The sequence below is a fragment of the Cervus canadensis genome, chromosome 30 (assembly GCF_019320065.1).
Source record: "Cervus canadensis isolate Bull #8, Minnesota chromosome 30, ASM1932006v1, whole genome shotgun sequence".
In the NCBI taxonomy this organism is placed as follows: Eukaryota; Metazoa; Chordata; class Mammalia; order Artiodactyla; family Cervidae; genus Cervus; species Cervus canadensis.
The window spans coordinates 11,751,647-11,763,803 of NC_057415.1; the positions used below are offsets into that span (position 1 = coordinate 11,751,647).

Sequence of the window (12,157 nt, forward strand, 5' to 3'; positions counted from 1 at the left end):
TCAACCACTCTATACCACTCCCATTTGAAAGGAACTGGAAGACAGTTGAGGAGACTGGCAGCTTCTCTTCAGCTTCTGTCCTCTACCAGAGGTGTCCAGACCATTGGTTTTTCCTTATAAACTCTAGTCCTTCACTCAGCCATCCTGACTGGTTCAGTGTTCTCAATCACTTAGCATCTTATACTAGCAGAAATTTTCTTTCTTTCAAGCATCAAGCCATATGCTCTTTCATGATGTTAAGAACACTTAAAATAACACATCTTCCATAAATTCTTTTTCAAAGAAATGGGAATGAAGAAGCAATTTACTTCTCTTCTCTCTTTACCTTTTCTTAAATGTCATTTTTTACCCCATATTTTTTTTTCCTTTATCCTGAATGTGTCTGTCACCTTTTGTGAAGCCCTGGGTGTTTCCACTCTGGTATATGTTTCTGTAGTCTTGATTAAAATCAGGTTAGATTGTAAGCTCCTAGAGGGCAGAAACTATACCCATTGAACTACTTCAGTATAGCATGGGACACTATTTGCCTCTGATGTGGGCCAGATGTTGACCAGATATGGCTATATATTACTGAAATATTAATTACTAACAGACTTGTAACAAGTATAAATGACCTTTTACATTGAAACTTTTTCATTGGGTCTATTGTTATTAAACTTACCTACATAGATTTTTTAATGTCAGATGACTTTTTTACGTATTAACCAGTTTAAGTAGATTTAGATAGAATTTTAGCAGAAAAAAAGCCTTTAACAAAGAATCTTTTCTTTGAAGGTCCTAATTGTAGTCATTCAAAAATTAAAATATTCAAAATGCATAGATCTGACATAGAGAAGGAGAGGGGTTTGTCACTGTAGGCCCACGAAATTTTGGTAGCTTAGCTTTCAGTTAGCTTATTCCCTTCAAATATTTTCACAGCTAACCTTTAAAGAGGGGCTCTTCCAAGGAGTTGGATAGGTTACATCTGAAAAACAAATTTAAGAAGCTCTCAGAAAAAGTGTGGAACTTTCCTCATATGCTTAAAGCAACATATCATATGAAACATACAGTCTCTGATGGACCCATCAGAGGCTTGGGTCACAAACCAGCACATTTACTTCTCTTTCCTAAAGCTTTCTGCTATTCAAAGATTTTGGCTTTAGAATACGTGTATGATCTTACAAACAGTGATCCCATTGTATTTCACTGAATTGTAAGAATCTAATGTAGAAAGTGAAGTTCAATTCATCACACATTTATTGACTACCCACAATATTCCTATAATATTAAGAATTGGAAATTGGGTGATAATGATGGCTTGTTCCTTGCCCACATGCAGTCTTCTTAGAGAGTCCAGTGTTGAAAGACGCTGTGTAATTACAAAGCACAAGGTTAGGATAGCTTAGAGCAAGCATCCTAAACCCCAGTGACTTATAGGGTCAATATGAGAAACAGGCTGGATCAGAAAGATGACCTGCTGTGGTGAAGATCATGATGGAACATGGGCCTGGTATTACCAGATATTCCAAATTTTCCAGAGAGCAGGCTTTTTTTTTTTTTTTTATGTGATTTCTCCAAGATTTAAAACAATGAGTGGGACCAACAAAATACATTAGCACAAATCATATTTGGTCCACAATACACCAACTGTTTATGGCTTTAAAGATCAATGAATAAAAACAGTTGATTTTACAGATTTTACAAGCTCAGAAGTAGCTTGTCCAAAGTGACACAGCCTCCCTGCTTGTGTAACTTTGTTCTAAAACCAAAACAACAAGTGAACCAAAAATCACGATTAAACCATGTTTCTTTAAATGTTGTGTAAGATTATTTGAGTGAAGGATGATGCTAAATTATATCCCCCAAAGTACTTTTTCACTCTCAGGAGCTATGAGAGGTTTTCAAAATCTAGAGGTGGTTTGCAGGATTTTAGAACAATCTGAACAAGGCTGAATTGCTCCCGAGCACTTTCCAATAGCAAGTCTGTCTACTTTATTGCAGGGCCCAGAGGTTCCCCCAAGACCGCCTGATAATAATTTGGTATTTGGAGGCTCCTGTGTCACTGCAGGAACTAAAGGAGGCTAAATCCATGCCTGATGGAGGAGAAGAGTTCTATGGTTATCTGCAAATTCTGGCCAGACAACATCTTGACGTCACTCCTTAGCTTCCAAAACCTAGCCAAGCAAGAAGTTGCCTTCCCGAGAGAAAGCAGTGTGCTCTAATGACTAAGCCCTCAGAGTGCTATGCCACTTTAACTATAGACCCATCTCCTCGATCAATCAGGATGGCAAGATGGAGCTGAGGAGCTCAGCGACATCAAGGCTGCAGTTGGTCTTTAATTCAACTAGTCTGTGTAGACGTGTCTGAAAACCATGTCATCTGACCACATGGGGTTGTTTCCTAGTAGGACTGACCAACTTGGCTCAAGGGCAGCTGTGCTACTGTCCTCTCCTTGTCTGCTAAGAACATTTTTGACAGGGTACAATGGAAACACACCTTCTGAACTGGAAAAACAAAAAAGAAAGAAAACCCACTGTACCCAACAAAACCCCTGAATCATCAATCTTGGGTTCTTTTGAAGGGTGGGAATGCGTTATAGCTTCCCCTGCAGGAAAAGCAAATGCCATTTAGACTTGTTGACATCTCTAGAATTGTGTCTTTCCTAGAGCAGCCTTATAAATTAGCTAGAATCCTAGGTGGAGGGTCTTCATTAAATGAGAATTGTCTCTAAATATGTACTGTATGTGTTTGTTCTCACAGCGCATGCCCTCTATGTGTATCTAGGGCTAGTAATTAACTCTCTGTGGAAGATGCAGATAAGGAATCCCGAATTTTCCCCATTTTGATTTCATTTCCAATGAAATGGACATTGATTGATTTCCTGCAGGGTGTGCCATGCTCCTCTAAGCATTAGAGTTTACGTGTGTGTATATGTTTGTGTGTGTGTGTGTGTTTTCCCATTGGTTACATGCTTATTAGGCAACTATGTAGATATGCACAGATTCATAGACCAGCAAAGACTAAGGAAATAAAACATAATAAAGGGAGGGAGTGTTTTAACAGTAGCTGAAAAGATCATGCAGGGCACCCCTCTTGCTTCTCTTAGCTGCCATACCTACACTGTCATTGTGTTACCAGCCAGGGGAGGTAATGGAAGTGGTATTTTTCAGAGAACTGCAGAGGTTTTGAACATATTTGTAACATTACTTTGAGTACACCTGAGCAAAAGTTCTGAAGTATATCCAAGACCCCAGGAGCTCATCAGATCAAGGGTTGAGAGTTATTGGAGGTCATCTTCAAACTTCAGTGCAATCTGTGCCCATGGTCCATTATGATGGTCCATTTTATAGGGTTTAAAAACAGGCAGAAACAATTGCTTTAGCACTTTATTATGTCCTTTGCCTACTAATTTTGTCTTTCAAAAGTACCTTTGCTTCTAAGTATTTAATTGGCCAAAAGATAGCTGCTTTGGGAACTGTTTATATCCCTTTGAAGGCTATGGCCTGCACTTTAAAAATAACCTAGGTCTATTTTGCCCAGCATGAGTGTTAGGGACAAGAGAATGCAGTTATTTTAGGATCCTTAGAAATTGCTTCATTTATGGCACAGTGGGCTGACAACCTATCTCATGGGGGTCTTCATGGCACACTGCTCATAGACTCTGTAAAGTCCCAATCCAATTCTGTCTCTTGGTGCCATAGTTTCCCATTGCTAGCTATAACAGCTTGATACTATATTCTCCTTTCAACTCCAGAGGAGATGGTAAGAAGCTAGCAAATAATGTTTAAAAAAAGCAACTTGAATTTCCTTGTAGAAAGGAAATAAATACATGCTGCATAATTACATGTACAATGTAAGACATGTTAAAAAACCCCTCTGAGAAGAAAATTCAAGCACATTTATGACTATGTAAAATAAGAGACTTCATTCTATTAGCATTTGACCCCTGGGTGATATGACTTGTTATCAAAAAAGAAATATCACCCAATTATAGGATACCTAGACCTCTTAGAGAAAACAATCCATCTTACAGTTAATGGCTAAAAAAGGAAAAAAACGATTATGGATTTAGGTCACAGAGACACTCACAGTGATATTCTGATTTTACTTCCACATCATTGGCCAATCAAGAGGAAATTATGCACCCCCTCACACACCAGACAGTTCAGTTCAATTTCGCCAAATCATCACTGATGTGCTAGAAGCATCCCAGCACATGCAGGATCCTACAGTGTTTGTTCCGGATATTTTCCAAAGCTCAGCCCAACTGGAGAGGGATACCAGCAGGATGAATCTAATCAAATGCACCACCATTTTGGTTTCCGGTTGGTCACTCTCATATATGCCAGCAGATTGGGGACTAGAACCAGCTCAGCAAACACATATGCAGAGGAGCCCCTTATGTTGCTGGGGAGCTCCTGTTACCCAGATGCTTTGAACACTTGAGTGCTCCCTGTGGTTAAGTAGAGATGACAGAAGGGGAGTTTTTCTTGGATGTGATACTTGCTCATAGCTCAATCCTTCATGGCAGCTAATGTAACAGAGTGCAGGCTTTCTCTTTGTGAAGTGCAGATTTTCTCTGTCTCAGCTAATTCTGCCAGCTAGAAAGGGTAAGCCACGATGGCTGGGCTTCTTCTCAGATTTGTCATCATGCCAGCTCTCCTTCTGAGGCACAGCCATGCTGCCCTTCCTTCACTATGTTGCAGTTTCTTTGTTTGCTCTTTGTCTTGGTAATTGGTGAGTGTGTGCATGCTGAGTCGCTTCAGTCATGTTAGACTCTTTGAGACCCTATGGACCGTAGCCTGCCAGGCTCTTCTGTCCATAGGATTCTCCAGGCAAGAATACTGCAGTGGGTTGCCATGCCCTCTTCCAGGGGATCTTCCCAACCCAGGGGTGGAACCCGTGTCTCTTACATCTCCTGCATTGGCAGGTGGATTTTTTTTTTTACCACTAGCTCCACCTGGGAAGCCCCTTGATAGTGGATATTTCTCCTGAAGTATGTAAGATGAATTTGCTCCATACCATGGCCAGGAAAGAATTGGAGAGAGATCTACTTCTCATTTCAACCTGACAGCCAACCACAAAAGGCAATCTCCCTCTTCAGGCTTAGCTTCTAGGAGTAAAGCAGCCTCTTGAGATGGAGACAGCAGCCCAGAGTGTTCATGGGGCTCGCTGTCTGAGCCCACTTCCTTTGGCTGAGAAGATACTGTGTATTTCTGAATGCCTGAGCTCCCTCAGGGACGTAAAAATTAGAAGGTAGCATTTGTGATCCAAAGGATAAGGACATGTAAGTATCACAGTAACTGTACCTCCCCCCCCTCACAACCAGGGTTGTGGAGGTTCTTTTAAAACAGGACAGTCTTGGGCAAATCATAATGGATTGATCTCCCTAGTTGGCATAGCTCTGATGATTGATTTCTGCTAGTAAGACAGGCAAGACTTAATTAAGTCTTCATTCACCAAAATGCCTTCAGAGTCCCTAAAATGCAATTCTTTAAAAATAAATAATATAAGTTATAGTAGGAAATTTGGAAAACATAAGAAACAAAGATGGAATAAAAACTTACCTATAATTCTAACAGAGATAACTACTGATAATATCATTTGGATATCAAACTTTGTCATCTTGTGACTGTCCTTTTAACCTCCCATGATATAAAGTCTAACCTCTTGAACCCTGGCCTTTATTTGTACTGGGCTTTGTTCATATCTCTGCAGTAATGGGCTGTCTTGGGTGAATTGTGTTGGAAAGTCTGTAGGAAGCTCACTGGGTGTATCATTGCTGGTGTCAGATCTTATATTTGCTTGGTTATACGTAGGAGTATCACCTGATATGAAGAGCTCACTCACTGGAAAAGACCCTGATGCTGGGAAAAACTGGGGGCAGAAGGTGAAGGGGACAGCAGAGGATGAGATGGTTAAATAGTATCACTGACTCAGTAGACATGGATTTGAGCAAAATCCAGAGATAGTGGCAGAGAGAGGAGCCTGGCATGCTGCAGTCCACAGGGTCACAAAGGGTTGGATGTGATTTAGTGACTGAACAGCAGCAACATAGGAGTTAAGACAGAGGTGGGCTGGGCTGACCTTGGCAGGTCAGGTTTCGAGTGACCCTTAATCCAGAGGAGCTCAGCTTTTTCAGGGTGAGTGTCACAGAGGAGACAAACCTTAAGCTGTAGGCTGAGAGGACTTGGGGAGCAAAAGGCTCCCTCATTTGCCAAGGAAGCCTGAGTGCCTCAGTTTAGGATCAGCTCTCTGCATGACTCCAGATGTAGCTGGCTGCTCAACTGGAGCAGATGATCACTTTCTGCCTCCTAGTTCTTCACCCTGACAGGCTAGCTCCTTTCAGAGAGCCAGGAGTCCTGGATCTGAAAGGGTCAGGCTGGTTACATCTGATTTGCTTTCCACTATGTAGAGATGCCTTTTCTTCTTCCCAGGATTCCTGGGCTGTGCAAGGACCTCTGATAAACTGGAGTCTCTCCTTAGACATCCTGCCTTACCTAAACTTGATGCAGTCAGTGGCCCAGTAATCCTCTTCATGAGATTTCCTCAGGAGTCTTCTCATGAAAGGCTTCCTCTTCTAATGTCTCAAGCATCAAGGCCTAAGCTGGGGTTCTGGACAGAGGACCTCTATCAGCAGTGTGACATACTAGAGTATTTCAGAGTTGGTATTTTGCAGAGCCCTATTAAAGTTGATAGGTTCTAAAAGTAATTCCAGAATACATAGATTCCTATGATATGTAAGAAGTTAGATTTGTTCAGTGTTGAACCAAAGGGAGTGGGGAACCAAAGGGGAATTCTAGAAAGAAAACAATAATCTAACGTCTAGTTTCTCTATTATTTTCATCAGTTCCTGTACATGCTATGAATATAGGTAGACATCAACATTCTTTTTACCCTGCTGTTATTATTTAGCACATTTATTTAACCATGCCATTGACCTTCTGGGTGCATTAAAGTGGAACCCAAGTGATTATTAGATAATGATGGCATTTAGACTAAGTGCCATATTCCTAACGTTCCAATAAGTGGTTGATACAGGGGGGACAGGATACAATCCCACACTATCTAATTATATTAAAAGAGCTGGTCTCCATGTTATGGAATGCCTTCATTACAGGAGATTACATGATATCTCTGCACCACTGAGTGGTCACCCGACATGTTTTCCTGAAAGAAGGATGGATTTTCAGATTCATTTATGCTCTCATGCCCAATACTCATCTCCACCCTTGTTCCTGAAAAGAGTTTGCTTTAACTAGTGGGTTGGCCTTCAGTCTGTTGCTAATGAACAGAGAGAAACTGTTACCCAGGGACAAATTCCTACTTTCTATTAATAGAGTACCCGGCCAGCTGAACTAACTGGCCTCACATTGTCTCTATCCTGGCTTTACTTCCTCTGGCCCATAAATATAAATTCCTTTGTTCATATCATTCTATCACCCTCCCTCCTTTTCTCTATGTATGAGAAAAGGTTCAGGAACCATGATGCTAATGGTGACATTTCACCCTTATTCCTAGTTCAATTAATGCCATTATCTGATATCCAGAGAAGCAGTTGTGCTTCTGTGTCGCTTCTTAACCCTTATTTAAAGAGGGCCATTTTCTTCTTTCCCAAGTGTTGTCATTTTTAGGATATTTTTCTCACTCTTAAGAACCTTTATTTTGACTAAAATTTCCTTGGGTACATACAAGATTTTAGTTTGCCTTGAGCCCTACCTAGACCTTTATTAGCATTGGCCTCCGAAGAGGAAAACTAGGAAGACTTTGGTGACGAGGAGCTCTGCCTTAGATTCCTGAGCTCCTAGACTTTGAGGAAGTTGATGGCCAAGAATAACTGTATCACTCACTTCCTGAAAGATGTGTCTTCTCTGAGTTTGTGTATACTCTGCTGTTTCCTGCACATTGAATCCCAAGTTTTAAATTAAAGTGAATCTTAGCCAGATTGGGGTCTGATCGCTGATATGTGAGTATGGTCCTTGGTGTTGACATCCCAGGGGGCCCTCTTTTGTTCTCTTAGAAGAGCTCTGTGTTATCGAGGGTCAAGCTTCTGTGTGCGGGCCAAGCTAGGGAGGGGTTGTAGGACTGGGGATGAATCCATGTGGTCCTCATACCTTATGCCCACTTTTGGAAAGAGGGGGCTTGTGTGAATTCGCATTGATGATGTTCCCCAAGGAGACACTTCAGCTAAGGGGCACCCAGTCTGAGTGTTAGTGTGGTCCTGTCTCGAAAGTCTTCCTGCTTCTCCACAACAAGCAATGAGCCTCTTACTGCTGGCTGGGCTCCTGCCTGCTGCCTGGCAGTGCTGATCTCAGCTGCTGTGCCCTCTGATGCTGCACCAGGGTCTGCGGAGGTGGGGTAGGGAGGGGACTCTGCTGATTGCTACGTGTTGCTTACCTTTATTTCCCTCTCTTATGTTTGAAGAGAGTGGGCCTGAAACATGATCTGCGTTCTTTTACTATGTTCAGAACCTCCAGGGCTTGTCCCGCATATGTATGAATGATAATGGAGCTTGGAAATCTTTACTGTAGAGGCTTGTTGATGGAAATGATATCTGTTGCATTGGAATTTGTGATGTAGTTAATCATTCAGAGCCAAACTCTTACGCCAATAAAGACAAGAGTGTCAGATTTGTGGTGTCCGTTGCCTACTTTTTATCACCAACTAATAGTTATTCTTACATAAACTTGAGAATTTAGTTCAGTGTTGGGATTCCTAAAAGCACCACCAACAGTATCCAAGAAGTTGTCTCCATTGACTCCCATTTAGCTCCAAGCAGCTCCTCTGGGCTTTCAGACAGCCCCCACTGTACCTGGCAGAGCCAGCATTAGGGTAATATGGGTGAGGCCCTCAATTAAAGTGCAGAATTTAAAGGAGCACCAAACAATATCAGCCGTCGAGATAAATCTCATTTGAATGCAATATTTTAAAAGACAAAAATTAATGAAAAACCTATGAAGAAAATTTCAAAATTCTTAATAGACAGACTTGAGAAAGCAGGGATTAGGGTGAGTGCTACAAATCCAAGGTCAAATCCTGGCTTTTAAATTTTCATATTTTTCCTTCACAACTGTTTTTTTAATGTTTAATTTTTAAAAACATGGCATTAAGACATTAATTGTAATGCTTTAATATTTTAGTATATTTTATACTAACTATGAATGGAATATAATCTTTAAAAATTGTGAATTACTATATTGTACACCTAAACTTATATGATACTGTACATCAACTCACTGAAAAAGTGATAATAAATAATGGAGAATAAAAAACATTATTCATGTTAATGACTGAATCTGGGGTATTCCCTTAAATTTTTTGCACAGGGCAAGAATCTCACTCTGCTCACTTTAACTCAGCCCTAGACTCAAGACTCCTGGCCAGGATCTTGTGTAAATCTCTGGTCTTTGCAAAATGCCATTTTGTGTACATTAGCTGCTGGGCTGATTAGCTTTCAGGCTTCTCTTCTTTCCTGCATTCCTGACCTAATTGTTCTCCCTCCCCACATCTCCTCTGTCCCTGGAGATGCATTCCTCTGAATCAGCCAGCTTCAGCATCCCCAGCACTAACCGTCCAGTGCTGTCTGCTGAAATATCTGCACAGACAGGCACTCTCATCTTCTGATGGACTTTTTTTCATATGTGACTCTCCAGAGTGAGGAAATGAACAAGACTGCCAAAAAGAGAGAGAGAGAGAAAAGAAAGAGAAGGAGAGAAAAAGAAAAGACAGAATGAGAAAGATTCTTTTAAAAAGGCAGAAAGGAGAGGAGGGTCAGGAGATCTTCTTAGCAAAGTTGAGAATTAATCTAGAAAAAAACTGGATAAAATTTTAAAATAAAAGTGAAATTTAGATAATAGATATTGCTTCATTTTCCCACATTTGGAATTTTAGTATGAGATTTGATAAATTCGAGATATACCTTTTGAGATTTTAAATACTTCAGTTTCACTCAGCCTATTCCTTAATGCCACGAGCCCCTTTTGTAATGTGTGCCTTTTTGATTATCTTAAGCAACCAATATCGAATGCCTTTTATGTGCCCAGCCTTACAAGTTGCATTTTCACATAAAAAACAAATGAAACCCTGTCAGCGCCGCAGGATAGATATTATTACTCTGTTTAATAGATGAGAAAACTGAGGCTCAGAGAGGCTAGGAGGGGAAATAATGAACCCAAATTACAGTCCTAATGTGGGAGAGTTTCTGTTCAGTCCCCAGTTGGCCCCCTTTAAGTCTGGGGCTCTTTCCAGCTGGGGGTTCCTGCTGACCTTTTCCAAAAATAATGGAGAGCAATTTTCAAACTCTGCAAGAGGAAGTGTACTGTTGGTGTTGTACCTTTCATGTGAGCTGATCAAGGTAAGCTGAGTGTGTTAACCTTCAAACACACAGGCAGGGAAGTGCCAGATGGCAGATAGTGAGCTTATTGTTAGAGGAGAAAGAAGCCAGTGGTAGACTGACCCCAGGCCCATTCTCTAATGTAAGGTTAGCAGAGCCCACTGGGGCAGCAGGTAGGTCTTCTTGATGGAGTCATTACTAGAAATACGAAATAATCATGAATAATAAATAAATAATAATAAACCCTTACTTTTATTTTTTGCTAGTTAAAATCACGTTAAATCCTGCTTCCCCCACCCCGTCCATGCGTGCATGCATGCTAAGTTGCTTCAGTCATATCCGACTCTGCGACCCCATGGACTGTAGCCCACCAGGTTCCTCTGTCCACAGGATTTTCCAGGCAAGAAAACTGGAGTGGGTTGCCATGTCCTTCTCCAGGGAATCTTCCTGACCCAGGGATTGAACCCACATCTTTTACATCTCCTGCATTGGCAGAGGGTTCTTTACTGCTAGCACCACCTGGGAAGCCTTCCCCTAGCTCAGCACACTCTAAAAAGTTTGCCTTTTTTTGTCTTATTTCAGAAAATCCTAGGAAAAGAATCATATATCATAGATCTTTGACTCTTTCTTGAACACCTTCATTCCTCCAAGACAAGTGAAGTGAAGTGAAGTCGCTCAGTCGTGTCTGACCCTTTGCAACCCCATGGACTATAGCCTACCAGGCTCCTCCGTCCATGGGATTTTCCAGGCAAGAATAGTGGAATGGGTTACCATTCCTTCTCCAGGGGATCTTCCCAACCCAGGGATCGAACCTGGGTCCCCTGCATTGGAGGCAGACGCTTTAACCTCTGAGCCACCAGGGAAGCCCTCCTCCAAGATAAGCACATCACTTTTCCTAGGTGAACTTGATGTCTGTTTCTCCAAAGACAGAGTTCAGAGTGCCAAGAGTTCTAGGAGCCGGTTGAAGTGCACACTTTTACTGAGCTTTATAAAGCAATGTTGCAAGTGTCAAGGCACCCACAGTGCCTTCCCAGGTTACCCTGCTCCAGGAAGACCAAGAAGACACAGGCTAATATTGCCTTCTCGATGACCATTCTACAGACAGCCAATTTTGGTGCCAGCCATGTGTGAACATTTTGTAGGGCAGACGAATCACATTTCTGGTTCATCCTCTATGACTCATTTTTTTTTTCATTTTCCATGCAAAGATCCATATTTCCAAATTGCCTATTTGAAAGGGGTCAAGATTCTTGTACATATTTAGCCTTTAAGGAGTCTTTTTAAAAACCATGAATCACTTTGATGAGTGGCATTTTTTTCCATGAGAAGAGCATTCATCTGGACATTCAATAAGGTCAGGGGACATCGAGGAGCTGTTATTTTAAGGTATCCACTTTATCATGGGTGTATCTGCTCCCACAGATTTGTGTGTATGATCTCATGTTTGTCTCCTATTAGGTAGAATAGTACATGCTTCCCCAAAACATCACATAGCAACTCTTCACTGTGCATGATGACGGCAGGTGAATGAGAACGGTGAGGTGAGCCAAAATGAATAAATTCTTTCTGACCCACTGTTTACTTTCCTAATTATCTTAAAAAAAAAAAAACTTAGAAGAAAATAACATAGAATTGTAAAGCAATTATACTGCAATTAAAAATGAATAAATAAAAAAAAACTTAGAAAAGAGCAGAGTTTGGGGTATGAATTATTCAATTGCCATTCAGAGGCCATCATAACAAATAATGATACAATCAAACTATTGTTTGTTGGAGATTTCTAGGCCCCCTGAACCTCCATGCTTATGTCAGCACAAACCTTCAAAGCTTGGGCAGCCCTTTAGC

General features: G+C 41.2%; 1 protein-coding gene and 1 non-coding gene across 9 annotated transcripts in view; one reads left to right on the top strand and one right to left on the bottom strand.

Moving 5' to 3' along the window:
• Positions 1-12,157, top strand: part of NTRK2 (neurotrophic receptor tyrosine kinase 2) — a 388,663-nt gene that overhangs the window by 223,407 nt on the left and 153,099 nt on the right. For 2 of the 8 annotated variants that reach the window (XM_043453254.1, XM_043453255.1), the window contains one exon: positions 1,981-4,823. The exons of the other annotated variants lie outside the window; for them this stretch is intronic. In XM_043453254.1, the coding sequence (XP_043309189.1) occupies positions 1,981-2,009 (29 nt within the window). In that variant the 3' untranslated portion in view covers positions 2,010-4,823. Of the gene's footprint in view, positions 1-1,980; positions 4,824-12,157 lie in introns of those variants that run through there. 8 annotated transcript variants of the gene reach the window in all.
• On the bottom strand, positions 11,104-11,175 carry TRNAW-CCA. The gene has a single exon. It is a non-coding gene; the product is annotated as a tRNA-Trp (tRNA).